Here is a 21,137-nt window from a genome sequence, read left to right as displayed (position 1 = left end):
GCCAGGTGTGTCCCAGGATAAATAGACCTCTTCCACATTCATGGAGGAGACTCTCTCCATGCAGACACCTTTATAGATTGTATTGTGGTTCTTGGTGGCCTTTTGTTTGTTTGCTTTGGCACCTTTCAACACCCTGCATTATCACATTCATGCATGCAAAACACTCACTTACACTACTGATTACACACCATTGTATATTATACTTAGTTATTTATTTAATAAATATATATTTTGTTACTCCTTATCTCCACGTTGTCTCCCTTTTGTTACGGGCTTTGAGCCGGTTTGTGACATTAGGGATGGAAATTTAAGGGGTTTTGGTGGTCTTCCTAAGCCAGGATTCAGACACGGCTAGAACATCCGGGTTGGCAGAGTGTGCTAAGGCAGTGAATAAAACAAACTTGTGGCGGAGGCTTCTAATGTTAACATACATGAAAGCAAGGCTTTTACGGTTACAGAAGTCAACAAAGAGAGCGCCTGGGGAACGGGAGTGGAGCTAGGCACTGCTGGGCCTGGATTAACCTCTACATCACCAGAGGAACAGAGGAGGAGGAGGATAAGGGTACGGCTAAAGGCTATAAGAACTGGTTGTCTAGTACGTTCAGAACAGAGAGTAAAAGGAGCAGGTTTCTGGGCGCGATAGAATAGATTCAAGGCATAATGTATAGTTATTGACTGTACCTCACTGTAGGCTGGAGTTGTCTGAGTTCAATCATAAATTCCCTGAGTCTGATCCAATCCTCTGGAGAGAGAGTGTTGCTGTTCTGAGACTGATACTGCAGGGCAGAGAACGGACGAATAGGAACCCCTGCAATTCCCAACATTTCAATGACTTTCAGAATACATGATAGTGATGATATTTCTGAAATCAGTATCAGTCACAATCACTGATCTGTACCTGGCTCTTTCACTGCCATAGGGATCCCTGTGGTCCACCAACGCTGAGGAAGCCCCTCTATTCCACACTGACTCTCAGTCTCTTCCGACTGATTAGTACAGTGGCCTACATCCTAATAAAGATAGTTTTTCAATAGAAAATGACTGACATAAACACACTGCATGTACTGTATATGCCTATATGTATTTACATCTGTTATACAGTGCCTTGCGAAAGTATTCGGCCCCCTTGAACTTTGCGACCTTTTGCCACATTTCAGGCTTCAAACATAAAGATATAAAACTGTATTTTTTTGTGAAGAATCAACAACAAGTGGGACACAATCATGAAGTGGAACGACATTTATTGGATATTTCAAACTTTTTTAACAAATCAAAAACTGAAAAATTGTGCGTGCAAAATTATTCAGCCCCTTTACTTTCAGTGCAGCAAACTCTCTCCAGAAGTTCAGTGAGGATCTCTGAATGATCCAATGTTGACCTAAATGACTAATTTTTAATGATGATAAATACAATCCACCTGTGTGTAATCAAGTATGCATCCTTACCAGGGTACTTGGGCAGGAGTCCGATGATGCCCCACCACTGTACTGACCGACCCAGCCAGATGTGTTGCTTCAGAGCTCTGCGTTCCCGATTCCAGCAGTCCTGCCTCACTGCTGAGGAGCCACAGTCGACCCTGCAGACCACACATGGGATCACCAAACCTATACACACACGGAGGAGAGACAGCCACCAATTAATCAGAAAACAGCTCTCTTTGTAGTGTCCCCATATTGTTACACCCATCTGCAAAGCTGTCATCAAGGCAAAGGGTAGCTACTTTGAAGAATCTCCAATATAAAATATATTTTGATTTGTTCCACACTTTTTTGGTTACTACATGATTCGATGTGTGTTATTTCATAGTTTTGATGGCTTCACTATTATTCTACATTGTAGAAAATAGTCAAAATAAAGAAAAACTCTTGAATGAGTAGGTGTGTCCAAACTTTGGACTGGTACTGTACATTTATACATCACTTTACAGAAAGGAAGACCAACGTTATGGATATGGCTTTAAGAACGTAGTTAACTTGCAGTGCCGTAAAGCCTAGAGGGCTACTATTCATGCCTATGATATCCACCATCAGATCTAAGTACAGCAGACACAGCGAAGTAATAGCCCATTTTACCACATAACTAATATGTGATCAGAAGCTGTAGTCTCTAGCACTTACCTGCCACAGTATCCGTGCTCCCCTTCCACTCAGGGATCAGACCATCCCTCTCCCTGTGGATGTGCTGACTTGACTAACGTGTGTCCACAGTAGAACTCTCCTCTTACACAAGCTCCTTTGGGCCATGATAATCAAGTAATCTCAATCTCACTCGAGATCGCATTGGCTGATTGGCTGCGTGGATGTGTATGGACGTGTGCGTGAGAGACAGAGAGAGTGACAGGAATAGGAGAGCGTGTGTGTGAGGGGAGGAGTAGGTGAAAATGCTTTGTTGCAAATGCAATTACACCATGAGGATAAAGGAGATTGTATTAAGGTATTTGGAGCTTTTGATTGTCAGTGTTAAGCGATTCTTGGCCCATTTCCTTTCCCCTCTGAAGCGTACATAGTGTCACCAAAGCACTGACTAGTGGGTAGCAGAAATGTTGTTACCTGATCACATTAAGGCATATTATCAAACAACCTGACACATGTTCAGTGTTTGCTTATGAGCTTAATATAGTCCTCTTTGATATTGTGGGAATAACACTTGTCATCACAAACTTATGTGTTGCCGTACTTGGCCTCAACCTGTTTCAGGGATGGAGTCTCACAGACCCAGAAGAGGGCTCACTGGACACAATACTAGAAGCACACACATACATACATACAGACATACACACCCCTGTAAACCCCTACTTTTCTTACCTTTGTTTCATCTCTGTCACTATATGAGTTCACAAGTGACCTTGTTTCCTTTGCTTCAGTGAAGCTTCCATTTAAAAGAAAGAATAGCAGAGCACAGTTTAGTGTAAATGGAATAGGCTATTCATACTTTAGTAATTTAGTCTTTGAGAAAAGAAATGTATTTGTCCATTCATTCAATATCAGCCCCTCTGTCAAACACACGCACACACGCACACACATACACACGCACACACATACACACGACCCTTGGCCAATAACTCTTTGTGGTGCTGCAGTCAGATTTGCAGGTGGCAGAAGGTACATCCAAATCCTACAGGCCTGATTAGAGGGGATTATTAGGAGGGTCAGGGGGCTTGGCCAGCGGACTCACTCTGATGCTGCTGCGGGCGGGTGTCTGTCTACTCCTTCTGTGCCACTACGGCTCGCCTCTCTCCAGGCCAAGTCTTAGGATGCCTGTCAGTGAAGAACAAAACAAACCCTTAAACAGAGATGGGAGCCAGATCAGACGGACACTGTGAATGCTGCTGAGATAAGGTAGGTCCCACTGAATGCTGCTGTTTAATGATTTTTTTTGTTCAATTTTATAGTCGATTCAATTTCTAGTTTATTCCATTCTATTTCTTCAGATTAATTTCTTAGCAAAGTATTGTGTTAATAGTGGGTTCAGCAGAGGTGACAGTCCAGAGGTGTGCATTATCCAATTTGGTAATTTTTTATATTTGTGTAACAGCTACTGTATGATAAAATGTTCCTGCAGTGATTCAGATATTCATGACTATGTTTGATCATACCGTGTGGTGCAGGGCTGCCAACACTTATAAACAGGAGACCCCTAGTCAAGAAATGTAATATAAATCACTGAGCTAAGCTGCTTATGTGAGGGTGTGCAGAAACCTTCCATCTACAACCCTGGCCCCTCCCTTTATCCATCCACAGCCCATTATGCCTCTTACTCCTTCCCCTATCCTCTCCCCCATCCAGCATCCTACCAGGACATTGGATAAAACTAAACAAACATATTTAAGATGGCCGTGCTGAAAGTGAAATTCACCAAGACCAACAGGGACAAGCTTGCCCAGGTGCTGTGGATCCTCAACTGGGTTTCCGTGGTGACGGGGTTGATTCTGTTTAGCCTGGGGCTCTTCCTAAAGGTGGAGATCAACAAGCGCTGGGAGCTTATGGCAGAAAGGGACCTCCACTACGTCCCCAACATGCTCATTGCCACAGGCCTCATCGCCTGTGGCATAAATTTCCTGGGCGGGAAGATCTGCTACGACTGTGCGGACACCACTAAGTTCCTGCGCTGGAAGCTGCTGATGCTGCCCTACGTCATCTGCACCTTCTTCTTCACCTTCTGCATCCTGGTGGGGGCACTCATGTGCTACGGCATGCGCGGGGAGCTAGAGGAGGCTCTGGACCTGGGTCTGCGGGACGCCATGCGCTATTATAAGGACACGGACACACCAGGCCGCTGCTTCCTGAAGCGCACTGTGGACCTGCTGCAGATTCAGTTCCAGTGCTGCGGCAACTTCGGCTTCAGAGACTGGTTCCAGATCCAGTGGATCAGCAACCGCTACCTGGACATGTCCTGCAGGGAGGTTGTGGCGTAAGTACAGACTAGAATAGTGATACCCTACCTGCCAGATCAGACACAGAGCTCAGCTCCGTGCCCATGTATACTATGACCTTAAGGTTCTTGAATTTGAGGCTCTAGATGCCCCAAGTGATGCCGTCTATCTCGGTCTCTCCCTTTTCCCCTCTCCCCGTCTCTAGCCGGCTGAGGAGCAACGTGGAAGGGAAATACCTGATGGACGGGGTTCCCTTCAGCTGCTGTAACATTAACTCACCACGGCCCTGCATCCAGCACCAGATCACCAACAGCTCAGCCCACTTCAACTATGAATACCAGACAGAGGAGCTCAACTTGTGGAAGAAGGGCTGCCGCCAGGCCCTGCTGGAGTACTACACACACATCATGCAGTCCATTGGCCTCACCGTCCTCATCATCTGGCTGTTTGAGGTAGGCATAGGTGTGTTCTTACAAACAGACTGATGTGGTTTGAATATAAGTAAAACATGGTGCCTGAGACTTACCTGACATACACCAAACCCATTATTTAGACTCAGCAAACCACTAATTATAAAGAACTCAATCTACATTGCAGTATTCTGTCTGACACCTTGTCCTTGCAGTTCAGGGCTTCTGGTCCACCTCCCATGCACGTTATCCTCCCTTAGAGTGATACATATAATTGTTCATTCACTTTGCATGCTCCCTAATCCCACACCAAATCTCTTTTGTGACATTGGCTCCGGGTTATCCATGCTCAGCTTTGTGTGTGGACTCACCCTTTGTCCTCTACTGGGTCACATGGAGCTGTCCCAAAATACACATCCCAAACCTACAGCTACTTCTGGGACCCACATATTTTACTCTGGTCCACTATAAATGATAAACAAAAGTTACAGTCATCAGTATATTACATGGTCTAGGGATTCCCTCAGTAATGTTTGTGTGTTGTTGTAGCTGTCGGTGCTGACGGGGGTGCGTTACCTCCAGACATCCCTGGAGAACGTGCTGAGACAGGGGGACCCAGACTCAGAGTCCGACGGCTGGCTCCTGGAGAACAGCTTTGTGGAGACAGCCAGATCCAACTTCAATATCATAAAGAGCTTGGGGAAGTGCAACCAGATTGACACAGCCAACAACGGCGACCCCAACATCGATGTCCCCTCCACAGCCTACTATGGACCAGACAACCTGCCCCCAAAACAGATTCCTGTGGCCAGTTGACACCTGCTCAGACACCTTATATAGCCCACTCCACAGAGCCCTCAAAAGGTGAGGGACCAGGCAATACACATCAAAAGTTTGTCTAAAGAACAGGAACTGCCTCGGGCAATAAAAGCTTGCCTGAAAGAAACATGGAATTGAGGCAGAATAGGACAACGTGGCAAACCGAGCAATGGTTGTAAAAGGGAGGACTGCCATTACAGGGGGATTGGGTGAGGTGATATGACAGTATGCAAATGTTTTTGCAAAATTGAGACAACCCATAGCAGATTGGTACAGAACACGATTATAATAGATAACATGGAAATGGATAGCAGAGATTGTTTAGCAAGAGCATATGAAACAGAATCAATGCGTCTTCGATTCTATGCCATCATCACCTTGTTACCTTTTCATATACCCATAATCAAATTCATTTAAAAAGGAGTGAAAGCCAAACTGTGTTATTCCGCCTTCAACTTGTGAACCCTTCATTGACAATCGCCTACAGAAATACCTTTAGGTCAAACATTTAATTATTTCAAGAGAGCCAGAGACTTGTTAACTGAAATAGCACAGACATAAAATAAAACAAAACAAACAGTCAGTCACTTCAAGTTCCTAACTACATTTAAATGTGCCTCAGCCTGAATGTAATGATAAGGACATTGGTCGAAATGAAAATATGCAGACCTTTTCCCACTAATTGGGACAAGCGTGTAGAAAAATATGGCAATTAAATGTGTGCCGAGTCTTGATAAAATACCCAGTTAGGCTTTTACAAATATTCACTCTAGTTTTCTACAGCTATAGACCAATGCAACTCAGCATGTCTTACTCATTATAACCAAGCCTTCAAGAAATGTTACAAATATGTCAACAGGGGAAGGATGCATGTGAGTTAGAGGGGTTTGTGGGATAGACATTGCCTACAGATGGAAATCCTAAAAGGGAAAGAGTAAATAAGCTTATAAATACAAAATCATTTTGGAACATATACAGTTACCAAGATTTTGCTGATAGTTGCTAGTTGGTTTTGTTCAGTACAAGATAAACAATGACTGGTAAGACACATTCTGTAGGAGAAATGTGAAGACCAAGCACACAAGTGTTGGCACACATTTTCCTACTGTACTCAAAAAATGAAACACCATGTCTTTATTTTCTTTCCATGACATGTGATGAACCTGTGCAGCAAGTCTGTATGCATAGTAGTGACAACCAAGATTGAGATTTCTAAGCAATAGCAGAATTGAGCTAAGGACCCCCACTGCCTCTGATTACCCCTAATCTGTGTCTGAATGGGATTTCACATTTACCACTCACCTCCAATCAATCAGCGGACACACACAGTCTATTACGGGCACAGAGCCAGAGCCACACCAGACTACTTAAGGCTCAGTTTCAACTACTGAGCACGACAGATACGACACTACCAATCAACACAATATGCGATCTTGGATGAGGTATGAAAGAGGCTGCCTTATTTCAGTCTTTAAGCAGAACTATATAGGTTCTGTGCCTGGTCCCTCACTGTGGAATGAAACAGTGAGAGGGAAGTCATATTAGCAAGTCTGATTTATTAGACAGCACAGGTGCTGAGCAACAATCAACAGTATTATAGCTGCTGCATAAATACTTACAACAGTCAAGCGCTGCCAGGAAGAGTAGTTATTAGAGCTTAGTAGTAAAGTGGGTATTATACATGTAGGTAATTCTTGCAGGAAACAGTTAAGGGCACTGCATAATAGGAAAATGGGAGTTGATATCATTGTGCAAGTCAATGACCTGACATATGACGTGATGGTGTTGATAAGATATAATTACTTTCAAGTTATATATATTTTTTGTGATCGACTCTCCTTTCAGACACTGAAGAGTAAGCATAAACTGATGAACAATCACAGCATTTCTGGTCTTATTCCCAGTCAGACACAGAGGGCACAATAACTCATCATCTAGACAATAGCGTCTTTATTCAGACAGCCTTGTTATCATACAATGTCAAGCAACGCAAATTAGGAAAAATAAAACCATACAATATATGCACAAAATGTAATTTTCCTGAAAAGTTTGATGTACAAATAAACTGTATTATTATAGCGATGAGTCTTTTTCATGTACCCTCCCATAAAATGTACATCCTTGTCTTAAACACACTAATGTAGTAGTAGTGATGTCCTCTTATTTACTTGTTAGATTAGTTATGTGTAAAGAAAGCATCTAATGACTGTATTAGGTTGGCAAAATAGGGAATTTCAGCCAAAATAAAAGTATTATGCACACCAAGGGCAAATGTTCAAAAGTACTCAGATTACAAGCACCACAGTAAAAAAGTGAAATTTCTCATGATATACTTTTGCATTTGACCAGTACAGACATTTCTTGTATATCTATACATACATTATCTTTTCATATAATTGAACCAGGATGATGGTGACTAACATGAAGAGGGAGTATGAGGTCTCTGTCACACACAAGAATACGAACTGGACATCCTTTAACACCTCAGGTCCTATCAAGGTCCAATGCAGACATTATCTCATTATATAATCATTTTGTGTAACAATGAATTACCTTTCTGTGATTGTTTCCAATTGAAATGGTCAAAAAGAAACAAAAATAGCTTATTTGCAAAGAGCAGTTTCTCAAGCAAGAATTGTATTAAGACTGTCTGGGATTAGTCTATGGGGAAGGGAATACTGAAAACTAGCCGTTATTGGCAGTGTTTTGGAACTCTCTTATTGGTCTATGAGCTAATATACCACCTGTTGATGTCACCAGGCAGGCCAAAACTCTATCCCACCAAAACAGGCTGAAATCTCCAGCTGCATTTTCAAACAACTCTTATATTAAAAGGGCATTAGCATTTTTACAACTTCACAGTTTTATTCCAACCTTCGTGAAAATGCATATAAACAAAGGAAAATCTATTTTTTGACTGCCCCTGGGCCTTTAAATAATATTGCAAAGTTACTATGGGTGTTATGTTCAACAGTAATGAAAACAGAGATGATAGTAGTGTTGTCAGAGAGTACAGTGTGTCACTCAAATAGAGGAGACTGAAAAGGAACACTGACCCTTGTTGGCCAGTCTTCCTCCGGGAATGTGTGAGCACAGTGGACCTCTGAACACAAGCAGTCTGCACCATGGCTGGGGAGCAGGTCTGGACCTCCTGCTCCTGACATAGGATGGAGGACAGCACCTCCCTCTCAGCCGGGGTGGAGCCCCGTTGGAGGCCCCACTACCACACACAACTCTCCTAGCTCCATGGCACAGCTACAGGACAGGGGGAAGAAACATGACAACACACTTATTCACTTTAAACCAACCAGCTAATACATACACTCTGTTCAAAAGTTTGTGGTCACTTAGAAATGTCCTTGTTTTTGAAAGAAAGCAAATATTTTGTCCATTAAAAGAACATCAAATTGATCAGAAATACAGTGTAAAAATCTAATCAAATGTATTTATATAGCCCTTCGTACATCAGCTGATATCTCAAAGTGCTGAACAGAAACCCAGCCTAAAACCCCAAACAGCAAGCAATGCAGGTGTAGAAGCACAGTGGCTAGGAAAAACTCCCTAGAAAGGCCAAAACCTAGGAAGAAACCTAGAGAGGAACCAGGCTATGTGGGGTGGCCAGTCCTCTTCTGGCTGTGCCGGGTGGAGATTATAACAGAACATGGCCAAGATGTTCAAATGTTCATAAATGACCAGCATGGTCCAATAATAATAAGGCAGAACAGTTGAAACTGGAGCAGCAGCACGGCCAGGTGGACTGGGGACAGCAAGGAGTCATCATGTCAAGTAGTCCTGAGGCATAGAGAGAATTAGAGAGAGCACACTTAAATTCACACAGGACACCGAATAGGACAGGAGAAGTACTCCAGATATAACAAACTGACCCTAGCCCCCTGGCACATAAACTACTGCAGCATAAATACTGGAGGCTGAGACAGGAAGGGTCAGTGTAGACATAGTCATTTACAACATTAACAATTGTAGCTGGAAACGGCAGATTTTTTAAAAATGGAACATCTACATAGGTGTACAGAGGCCCATTATCAGCAACCATCACTCCTGTGTTCCAATGGCACATTGTGTTAGCTAATCCAAGTTCATAATTTTAAAAAGGCAAATTGATCATTAGAAAACCCTTTTGCAATTATGTTAGCACTGCTGAAAACTGTTTTTATGATTAAAGAAGCAATAAAACTGGCCTTCTATAGACTAGTTTAGTATCTGGAGCATCAGCATTTGTGGGTTTGATTATTTATTTTAATTTCACCTATATTTAATCAGGTAGGCCAGTTGAGAACAAGTTCTCATTTACAACTCCGACCTGGCCAAGATAAAGCAAAGCAGTGCGACAAAAAAACAACAGCGTTACACATGGAATAAACAAAAGTACAGTCAATAACAATAGAAAAATCTACATAGAGTTTGTACAAATGGATTAAGGAGGTAAGGCAATAAATAGGCCATAGTAGCGAAGTAATTACAATTTAGCAAATTAACACTGGAGTAATAGATGTGAAGGTGATGATGTGCAAGTAGAAATACTGGTGTGCAAAAGAGCAAAAAAAGTAATTAAAAACAATATGGGGATGAGGCAGGTAGTTGGAAGGGCTATATACAGATGGGCTGTGTACAGCTGCAGCGATCAGTGAGCTGCTCAGACAGCTGATGCTTAAAGTTAGTGAGGGAGATATAGGTCTCCAACTTCAGCAATTTTTTCAATTCGTTCCAGTCATTGGCAGCAGAGAACTGGAAGGAAAGGCGGCCAAAGGAGGTGTTCGCTTTGGGGATGACCAGTGAGATATATTTGCTGGAGCGCGTGCTACGGGTGGGTGTTTGGGTGACCAGTGAGCTGAGATAAGGTGGAGCATTACCTAGCAAAGACTTATAGATGACCTGGAGCCAGTGGGTCTGGCGACGAATATGTAGCGAGGGCCAACCGACGAGAGCATACAGGTAGGTCGCAGCGGTGGGTAATATATGGGGTTTTGGTGACAAAGCAGATGGCACTGTGATAGCAAACAAAAAGGCTATTTTGTAAATGACACCCCCAAAGTCGAGGATCAGTAGGATGGTCAGTTTTACGAGGGTATACTTGGCAGCGTGAGTGAAGCTTAATATAATAGGAGTCTGGAAGGAGAGTTTACAGTCTAGCCAGACACAGAGGTATTTTTAGTTGTCCACATATTCTAAATCAGAACCGTCCAGAGTAGTGATGCTTGTCGGGCAGGTGGGTGTGGTCAGCGATCGGTTGAAGATCATGCATTTAGTTTTACTAGTGTTTAAGATCAGTTGGAGGCCATGAAAGGAGTGTTGTATGGCATTGAAGCTCGTTTGGTGGTTTGTTAACAGTGTCCAAAGAAGGGCTAGATGTGTACAGAAGGGTGTTGTCAATTTACCTAGTTAAAAGAAATTCATGTTAGCAGGCAATATTAACTAAATATGCAGGTTTAAAAATATATACTTGATTATTGATTTTAAGAAAGGCATTGATGTTTATGGTACACATTGGTGCAAGGACAGTGCTTTTTTCGCAAATGCGCTTGTTAAATCGTCACCCGTTTGGTAACAGACACACATTGATTATATGCAACACAGGACAAGCTAGATAAACTAGTAATATCAACCATGTGTAGTTAACTAGTGATTATGTTAAGATTGATTGGTTTTTATAAGATAAGTTTAATGCTAGCTAGCAACTTACGTTGGCTCCTTGCTGCACTCGCGTAACAGGTAGTCAGCCTGCCACGTAGTCTCCTCGTGAAGTGCAATGTAATCGACCATAATTGGTGTCTAAAAATGCCGATTACCGATTCTTATGAAAACTTGAAATCGGCCCAAATTAATCGGCCATTCCGATTAATCGGTCGACCCCTGTGGAAAAAACTAAGCAGAGCTCATGCCTTTCAAGCAACTTTTTCAAATCATTAGAGTCTCATCATGCAGCCTTACAATGCATTAAAAATCTAAACATATAGCCCAACGTTTGTAGAACTAAAATTACCTTAATACCTCTAAATTAAGCATATACAGTTGAAGTCGGAAGTTTACATAGATTTAGGTTGGAGTCATTAAAACTCATTTTTCAACCACTCCACAATTTTCTAGTTAACAAACTATAGTTTTGGCAAGTCAGTTAGGACATCTACTTTGTGCATGAAACAAGTAATTTTTCCAATAATTGTTTACAGACAGATTATTTCACTTATAATATCACAATTCCTGTGGGTCAGAAGTTTACATACACTAAGTTGACTGCCTTCAAACAGCTTGGAAAATTCCAGAAAATGATGTCATGGCTTTAGAAGCTTCTGATAGGCTAATTGACATAATTTCAGTCAATTGGGGGTGTACCTGTGGATGTATTTCAAGGCCTACCTTCAAACTCAGTGCCTCTTTGCTTGACATCAGGGTAAAATCAAAAGAAATCTGCCAAGACCTCAGAAAAAAAACATTGTAGACCTCCGCAAATCTGGTTCATCCTTGGGAGCAACTTCCAAAACGCCTGAAGGTACCACATTCATCAGTACAAACAATAGTACGCCAGTATAAACACCATGGGACCACGCAGCCGTCATACCGCTCAGGAAGGAGACGTGTTCTGTCTCCTAGAGATGAACCTACTTTGGTGCAAAAAGTGCAAATCAATCCCAGAACAGCAAAGGACCATGTGAAGATGCAGGAGGAAACAGGTACAAAAGTATCTATATCCACAGTAAAACGAGTCGTATATCGACATAACCTGAAAGGCCACTCAGCAAGGAAGAAGCCACTGCTCCAAAACTGCCATAAAAAGCCAGGCTACGGTTTGCAACTGCACATGGGTACAAAGAAATGTCCTCTGGTCTGATGAAACAAAAATAGAACTGTTTGACCATAATGACCATCGTTATGTTTGGAGGAAAAAGGGGGAGGCTTGCAAGCCGAAGAACAACATCCCAACTGTGAAGCACAACACGCATTATGTTGTGGGGGTGGTGCAATTCACAAAATAGATGGCATCATGAGGGAAAATTATGTGGATATATTGCAGCAACATCTCAAGACATCAGTCAGGAAGTTAAAAGCTTGGTCGCAAATGGCTCTTCATAAATGGACAATGACCCCAAGCATACTTCCAAAGTTGTGGCAAAATGGCTTAAGGACAACAAAGTCAAGTTATTGGAGTGGCCATCACAAAGCCCTGACCACAATCCTATAGAACATTTCTGAAATAGCATGTGCGAGCAAGGAGGCCTACAAACCTGACTCAGTTTCACCAGCTCTGTCAGGAGGAATGGGCCACAATTCACCCAACTTATTGTGGGAACCTTGTGGAAGGCTAACCAAAACATTTTACCCAAGTTAAAACAATTTAAAGGGAATGCTACCAAATACTTATTGAGTGTATGTAAACTTCTGACCCACTGGGAATGTGATGAAATAAATATAAGCTGAAATAAATAATTCTCTCCTATTATTCTGACATTTCACATTCTTAAAATAAAGTGGTGATCCTAACTGACCTAAAACAGGGAATTTTACTAGGATTAAATGTCAGGAATTGTGAAAAACTGAGTTTAAATGTATTTGGCTAAGGTGTATGTAAACTTCTGACTTCAACTGTAGGTACACACCACACAATACTGACTCTTTTCACCTAAGGCAGCATAAAAATATTTTACACACTGAGTGTACAAAACATTAAGGACACCATCCTAATATTGAAGTGCCTCAATTCATCGGGGCAAGGTGTCGACGGCCCATGTTGACTCCAAATGCTTCCCACAGTCATGTCAAGTTGGTTGGATGTCCTTTGGTTGGTGGACCATTCTTGATACACACAGGAAACTGTTGATCTTGAAAAACCCAGCAGCGTTGCCATTTTTGACACAAACCAGTGCGCTTGGCACCTATTTCCATACCCTGTTCAAAGGTACTTAAAATCATCCTCTGAATGGCACACACACACACAATCTGTGTCTCAATTGTCTCAAGGCTTAAAAATCCTCTCCTCCCCTTCATCTATACTGACTGAAATGGATTTAGCAAGTGATATCAATAAGGGATCAGTGTATTTCACGCTCACCAGGCATACACAAACACACCCCGGGAGACTCACACCAGCTAAGTTACATTGGTGCAGAAGCAAACCTCGACATGCACCCACAAAACAACACTCAAGATTCTCAATTGCTGTGTGACAACGTAGCTAACTAGCAACAAGAACATCTTCACTAGCTAGCTGTGTGAACACAATTCAATTACCAGACATACAACTATACATACAAAAGTATGTGGAAACCCCTTCAAATTTGTGGATTCGGCTATTTCAGCCAAACCAGTTGCTGACAGGTGTAGAAAATTGAGCACGTGGCCATGCATTCTCCATAGACAAACATTGACAGTAGAATGACCTTACTTTCAACATGGCACCGTCATAGGAAGCCACCTTTCCAACAAGTCAGTTCGTCATGTTTCGACCTTGCTAGAGTGGCCCCGGTCAACTCTAAGTGCTGCTATTTTGAAGTGGGAACATCTTGGAGCAACAACGGCTCAGCCACAAATTGATAGGCCACACAAGCTCACAGAATGGGACCGCCAAGTGCTGAAGCACGTAAAAATAATTTGTCCTCGGTTGCAACACTCACTACCGAGTTCCAAACCCTCTCTGGAAGCAATGTCAGCACAAGAACAGTTCATCAGGAGCTTCCTGAAATGGATTTCCATGGCCGAGCAACCGCACACAAGCCTAAGATTACCATGCGCAATGCTAAGTGTCGGCTGGACTGGTGTAAAGCTTGCAGCCATTGGACTCTGGAGCAGTGGAAATGCATTCTCTGGAGTGACGAATCACGCTTCACCATCTGGCTGATGGACGAATCTGGGTTTGGAGGATGCCAGGAGAACACTACCTGCCCGAATGCATAGTGTAAACTGTAAAGTTTGATGGAGGAGGAATAATGGTCTGGGGCTGTTTTTCATGGTTGGGGTTAGGCCCCTTAGTTCCAGTGAAGGGAAATCTTACATGTTACCGCATTCAAAGAAATTCTAGATCATTCTGTGCTTCCAACTTTTTGGCAACAGTTTGGGAAAGGCCTTTCCTGTTTCAGCATGATAATGCCCCCATGCACAAAGCAAGGTCCATACAGAAATGGTTTGTTGAGATTGGTGTGGAAGAACTTGACCTCAATCTAACACCTTTGGGATGAATTGGAACGCAGTGCCAAACTTCACTATAGCTCTTGTGGCTGAATGGAAGCACATCCCCGCAGCAATGTTCCAACATCTAGTGGAAAGGCTTCCCAAAAGAGTGGAGGCTGTTATAGCAGCAAAAGGGGGGCCAAATCCATATTAATGCCCATGATTTTGGAATTAGATGTTCCACAAGCCGGTGTCCACATACTTTTGGCCATGTAGTGTATCTTAACTACCTAGCTAATGTGATGCCCACCAAAATAGCTTTCTTGCAACATTAACTCACCTCATTCCCTACAAAAAAATTTGTCATCATTTGCATGCGATCATCATTCTCAAAGCTGCCGTTTACTTCTAAGATCACTTTAGCACCGCCCTAAAAACCCGATTCAAATTCGACACAAACCTTCAAATAGGTATGTAATGACACATTATATAAACTATTTATAGTGTTTTATTTACATTTTAGAGGCGATAAGGTGATAAATTGGACTGATTGAGTGAAGAAAACCAATTTTCCCTAACAAAATCTCTCCTCACTATCACGCATTAGTTTCGCTTCTCCACCCGCCATTTTTTATATTTTTTAACGGGGCTCATTGCCTGCACGAATTATGCAGAAACGGGCAGCGTTTAGGTCATGTAATTGATTCTGTTGGAAAGGGGGGAAATTGTGCTTTACCATGGTATTGACATTACAGTTGATCTGGAAGTATTACGTTTTGGGGGCACTAAAATAAGGGCAATTGTAAGGACCAAGGCGATGTACGAGTTTACGAAAGTTATTAACTAGCAAATGTTGCCAGCAGTTAGCTAGCGAGGGGTGCGTAGAGCGTCCACCAAGTAAAACATCTTTCAAATATCAAGTGAAACCATATCTTCGGTAAATTATAAAATTGAACGAGTCAATTAAATACGCGTGTAATCTATACAAATTACATTTAGCACATAACTATACCATACCTTACTGAGTTTTTAAAATGTTTATTGCCTACTGACATATTCGGTAAAACTGTTGTTGCCAGTGGGACGTCCTGGTTCTGGCGTTCTTTTTGCGACGGTTCTCGACCTAGCCATAAATACTTTTGAGGAGATATGAAATGCCCATGCGCCGTCAGTGGGTCGCGTTGTCCATTTTGGGCGATTCTGGGAGAGATTCTGGGAGAGCTCTCCTTCAAGGAGAGCTCATTTAATGAACAAGAAGTACAACATTACAAATATTCCCGAGATAATTAACGTGTTCGCTGTAATATCGTATAGCATTAGAATCGTGACATTACATAATTTCGAAGAAAATCGGCAAGTTTATCGCCTAATACCCTGACTTTGAGACGGGATTTCGTGACGCAGCATGACAACGTGAACGCGATTGAAAGACAGTCTGCTGAATGGGGCCTTATGTTTTACCAGTCATTGCCTTTCTCCAATATCTCTGACCTCGCCTCAAACTGTTGTATTAAAATAAATGCTAACTATATATAATACACAGGTGTTATGAATTCATCTGATTTTACACTAAGACGTGTCTTGTTATATATTCGTGTTATGTCTGTATCACAAAAATCGATCTAGCGTGTGTAAACAATAACAAACGAATACTGCGAGCTGATTGGCTGTTCCGTCCTGAACCCAGCATGGTCGAAGGCCAGAGTATGATGTTTCGCAGTAAATTTAAACATGGAGTCCATCTTTCATGAACAAGTAAGCTTGTTTGTTTTCTTTCTATTATTAAGTTCACACTGTGCAATCCGCTCTTTTTAAAGTAGCTTGCTAGCTAAATTGCACAAATGTACATCTGAAGTAGCTGGAGGGATTTGCCATATTACTAACTTTACCCAGCTTGCTATTGATAGCTAACCTAACTAGCTGATAAGTTATCTTTGTCCCAGTTTCCAACTTGTCTCAACTTTTCCTAGACCTGGCTAGCTAGTTAACATATTTCGTCAAATGTGAAGATCGTCTACTTTGAACTGGTAATAATGTGCGAATTGTTTGTACGTTAATTAGCCAGCTAAGTAGCTGCTGTTGACTCATTTCCTTGCAGTTCCTGGTACAGGTTTGATTTATGCATTCATTCCTATTTACAGCAAGAGGGCTCCCTGTGTGCTCAGCATTGCCTTAATTAACAACCTTCCGCAAGGCGAGTATTTTACCCCCGTTGACCTATCGTCCATTGCCCATCAAGTGGATGAGGAGGAAAGGATGAGGATGGCCGAGGGTGGTATAGGTAGTGAGGAGTACATAACGTTTTTACAGGTGAAGGAGGGTTCTTGGACTTATGATACATACAGCAGTTTATTAGTGGCTTTTAGAATGTGAGCTAATGCTCTTTATTTGTATGTGTTTGCAGCAACCATCTGGTAACATGGATGACAGTGGTTTCTTTTCTATACAAGTGAGTAACAAAGCCAACTATCATGCATTATAAGTTGAAATATATGAACAATTTATCTGATAATGAATGTATCCTGATCCTCATGGTAACATTATGTAAAAAGAAAGTCACAAACGTTTCCAGGCTGTATCACATCCGGCTGTGATTGGGAGTCCCATAGGGTAGCGCACAATTGACCCAGCGTCGTCCGGGTTTGGCCGGGGTAGGCCGTCATTGTAAATAAGAATTTGTTCTTAACTGACTTGCCTAGTTACATTTTAAAATTCTGCATACAGTGCCTTCGGGGTTACATGATGAATGCTTGAACCAGGGGTGTGGTGTTCAACGTTTAATTCAACGGAAACGGAACTGTACTGAATGACCAGTTGAAGAAAGGTGTGATTATGGTGGCCCAGAGGAAGATTGTGCATAGTGTTCTGCACAGGTTTTGTCATTTAAAATGATCTCACACCCATATTGGGCTCCCAAGTGGTGCAGCAGTCTAAGGCACTGCATCTCAGTGCAAGAGGTGACACTACAGTCCCTGGTTCGAATCCAGTCTGACTCACATCTGATCTGGCTGTGATTGGGAGGCCCATATTGCGGCACACAATTGGCCCAAAAATAGTTTGGGTTTGGCCATCATTGTAAATAACAATTTGTTCTTAACTGACTTGCCTAGTTAAATAAAGGTCAAATTTAAAAATATATATATATTATATATTGATCAAGCCACACCCATCAAATGGGAGCAAACGTACCACAAGGATTTTGAAGAACTGTGCACCGTTTTGGGGAAACGTGTAGTTCAGTAGAAACTGTCACTCAACATAGAAAACACTGAGCCGAACTAAACGCACCCCAAACAGTGGAATTAGTGCAACCAATGAACACATAATAATCATAATATTTGGGATTGAGGGATGAAAAAGTGGAATTATTCAAAATCAGCATATCAAGATTATCTCATGATAACACTATTCTGTGATTTCCCCATCAGGTTATTAGCAATGCGTTATCAGTGTGGGGTTTGGAGCTGACTCTCTTCATCAGTCGAGAGTACCAGAGGCTTATGATAAACCCAATGTAAAAACACACTGGATGTGATACAAATCTTCAAATTCCTACCTTGAAATTTTATTAATTTATTGGTTGGTTTATATCCTCTTGGCACATCAATTGAATTAATGTCCTCATGTTTCAGAAATGTAGTTGCATATAAATGCCTTTTCAAGGAGCATTGGTTTACAATACGAAAACTTGGGCAACAGGTATAAGTGATACTTGTGATAAAAATGAAAATAAATACACTTTTATCATTTATAATTGATTTCACTTCAGACATCTGGGACAGATGATATAGCCTCCTGATTTAACCCTATTTGGCAGTGGTTTAATCTGAATTCGTTATTGACTGGACCAGAGCTGATATCAGACACATACCTAGCCCTCTTCCTTGCACAGTTACAGCAAGAAGGTAAAACAACCTGACATGTGATTTTCCTTGTTTATATTCTTGTGCTGTTGATTTCTCAGATTTGCTAGTTGGTCAAAGAAGGCCTGTCTTCTTGTAGGGTATTCCATATTTGTGATCCGTGGAAATCTCCCAGGGTGTGACGCAGAGCAGATACTGGGGATCATGAAGGTGCAGCAGCAAGAGAGACCAAAGCTGATTGGAGAGAATGAGGCTCAGTCGAGTAGTGGCATGGGGTAAGAGAGAAAGAGTAGGCCTACAGAGAAAGAGTAGGCTCCAGATCACAAATTACCACCATTCCCCCATACTGTCAGATTTTGTAACATCTCAAACTTAAACATCTCAAGTAATTTGTATTTGCTAAGGGGAGAGAATTAACCCCCACAATTATTTAAACTCTGAGTAGCAGGTCATCAGGGCAGGGTAGTGTGCTGGAGACAGGCCCTGGTGTGGAAGAGGGGGTGGTGGAAGAGAATGAGGAGGAGCTGAGGAAGGCCCTGGCCCTGAGTACACAAACATGGAGGTGGAGGATGAAGAGGCTGACCTTCGCAGGGCCATACAGCTCAGCATGCAGGGTAAGGCTATATTGGGTAAGCAACAGTTACAAAATCACCCAGAATATCACACACAAAATAGATTCATGATACATTTCCTGATTTAGACCTGTATATATGAACAGACTGCTAACACAGTCATTATGCAATTTGCATCATGTATGACAATGTGATTTTAAAAAAGTATCTCCACACTAATATCTGTCATTTTGTCTTTGTCTGCCTAGGGCCAGTAATAAGCGATAAGTCAATGTCGAAAAGGGGGCTTGTTGCCAAGACAACATCGTCAGACCAGGCACCAGGGAGTATTGCAGGGGGAGCACCTCAGAGTGAGAAACTCTCAGCCGAGGAACTGCGAAGGAGGAGACAAGCCTACTTTGACAGGTGAGTGCTGTAACCTTTGGAATATTATTCTGTTTGTGTCTATGTGTGCATGGCTGTGTGTGTGTGGTTATAAAAAAGACCTAGACTAGGTCACGCTAACCTGTAAATCCACTCTGTTTACCACGTAGACAGTCCCAACAGCTGGCTCAGCCCACTTCACCTAAACAATCTACAGAAAGCACAGGTAAGGGGGAAATGAGTACATACAGTAATATTTGGAGTACTACCTTATGAATTGCGCTAATAGGTTGAGACTCAAACTCAAAGAGCAAATGCTACCTTCCCTCATCTTTTCCAGAATCCGGGAAGAGTGTCACAGAGGAGGATGCACAAGCCAAACGCAGACAGTAAGATGGAGGGAGGTCCAGCAGAAGCCTACGTTGACTACTAACTGCCTTGGCTGGTACCCTCATCACGGGGAAACCTCATCCCCTCGAACTCTTCCCATGAGCGAACATTATGGTCGGCCAGAAGGTTGACACGGCTCTCTTGGCTAGTTTGCTGACAGGTTGTAGAGAAGAAAATAACAACAATTTTAAAAAGCACTAGTCTCATCTAACACAAGTGACGCTGAGGCCGGGAAGAGGGACGATGCAGTTATTTGAAGCCAGTGATGGCCTTTCTACCACAGCGCCTTCTTTGTCTAACTATTGCAGGTTGGGGGGGTTTATTCCTACACATGTTATCTTCCTCTGGGAGGGGTCTTAATGGAGCCTACTGTGCCGAGGTGTGTGTGGTAGATGGGCACAATGGTGAGGTGTGTTACAGACAGGAAACCAGGAATTACCTAAGATAATCCTCTAGCCTTCAGTATTGGAGTGCAACATGGGACCACTGGTTTGATAAAGACCATCAGAGTCTCTTGTCTTCTTTCACTTGGGTCTTGTAAGAGGTCACCATTTCCCTAACAAAAACGAATAAATGATTGGTACCCAGTAGTGAGGTGAATTCATTATTAGCTGTATTAGTGCATCATGAAAAGATACATGTTATATAAACAGCATTATGTAGTGTGGGTTATTTTAAAGGGCTGACCTGATTTGCCACAGCTATTTTATTAGGCACCCAGGCCACCACCATGGTTCACAAACTGATTTGTTTTTTTGAAGTAGTGTAGATAAACACTTTTAGTAAAATGATCAATGTCGCTAACAATTATGGTGTTTACATGGAATTGTCCTGTTCGGATGTGCCAGTTCAAAGCATGTATTACACATGACCCCCCCCCCCCCCCCCCATTAAAATAGAACTACAGTACAGTAATATCCCATGTAACGTTTGAGATGTGCTCAAAGTTGACTTCTCTGCTAATTCCTTGATTTCAATCTATTCTTGAAATTGTTCTCGTATTTATTAGAGAACAACATTTTTACTACAGTTGTGATGTTTTTTATGATTGCATAATTTTCACTTCTTGACATTCTTCAATAGGCACTAAACAATCAAATGTTTGTTATACTCCACAACACCATGTTATTACATCATGCTCATTCCTTTGCTCTATCTAAAACTTTTCTTTCCAGGAATAAAATTATATTTGCTCCTACTGAAGTCTATGGAATCTTGCTTCATTGAT

The 21,137-nt window shown here is 42.1% G+C and overlaps 2 protein-coding genes across 2 annotated transcripts; both read left to right on the top strand.

Moving 5' to 3' along the window:
• The first annotated feature begins 3,172 nt into the window (after positions 1–3,172).
• On the top strand, positions 3,173–8,233 carry LOC109904545 (photoreceptor outer segment membrane glycoprotein 2-like). The gene is made up of 4 exons (XM_020501753.2): positions 3,173–3,338; positions 3,786–4,410; positions 4,578–4,824; positions 5,332–8,233. Exons 2-4 carry the CDS (start codon positions 3,830–3,832, stop codon positions 5,596–5,598), a joined length of 1,095 nt encoding a protein of 364 aa, XP_020357342.1. The 5' UTR covers positions 3,173–3,338; positions 3,786–3,829; the 3' UTR covers positions 5,599–8,233.
• A 7,355-nt stretch (positions 8,234–15,588) lies between these two features.
• On the top strand, positions 15,589–21,107 carry LOC109904546 (ataxin-3). The gene is given in 13 exon segments (XM_074933754.1): positions 15,589–16,476; positions 16,863–16,898; positions 16,900–17,031; positions 17,126–17,170; positions 18,150–18,235; positions 18,354–18,420; positions 18,539–18,626; positions 18,724–18,859; positions 19,030–19,136; positions 19,139–19,198; positions 19,405–19,561; positions 19,690–19,745; positions 19,860–21,107. Coding segments are annotated over 13 exon segments (1,047 nt in total). The 5' UTR covers positions 15,589–16,452; the 3' UTR covers positions 19,913–21,107.
• Positions 21,108–21,137: the final 30 nt, after the last annotated feature.

Source organism: Oncorhynchus kisutch, linkage group LG14, assembly GCF_002021735.2.
Source record: "Oncorhynchus kisutch isolate 150728-3 linkage group LG14, Okis_V2, whole genome shotgun sequence".
In the NCBI taxonomy this organism is placed as follows: domain Eukaryota; kingdom Metazoa; phylum Chordata; class Actinopteri; order Salmoniformes; family Salmonidae; genus Oncorhynchus; species Oncorhynchus kisutch.
This window is presented reverse-complemented; position numbering and strand designations above follow the sequence as displayed.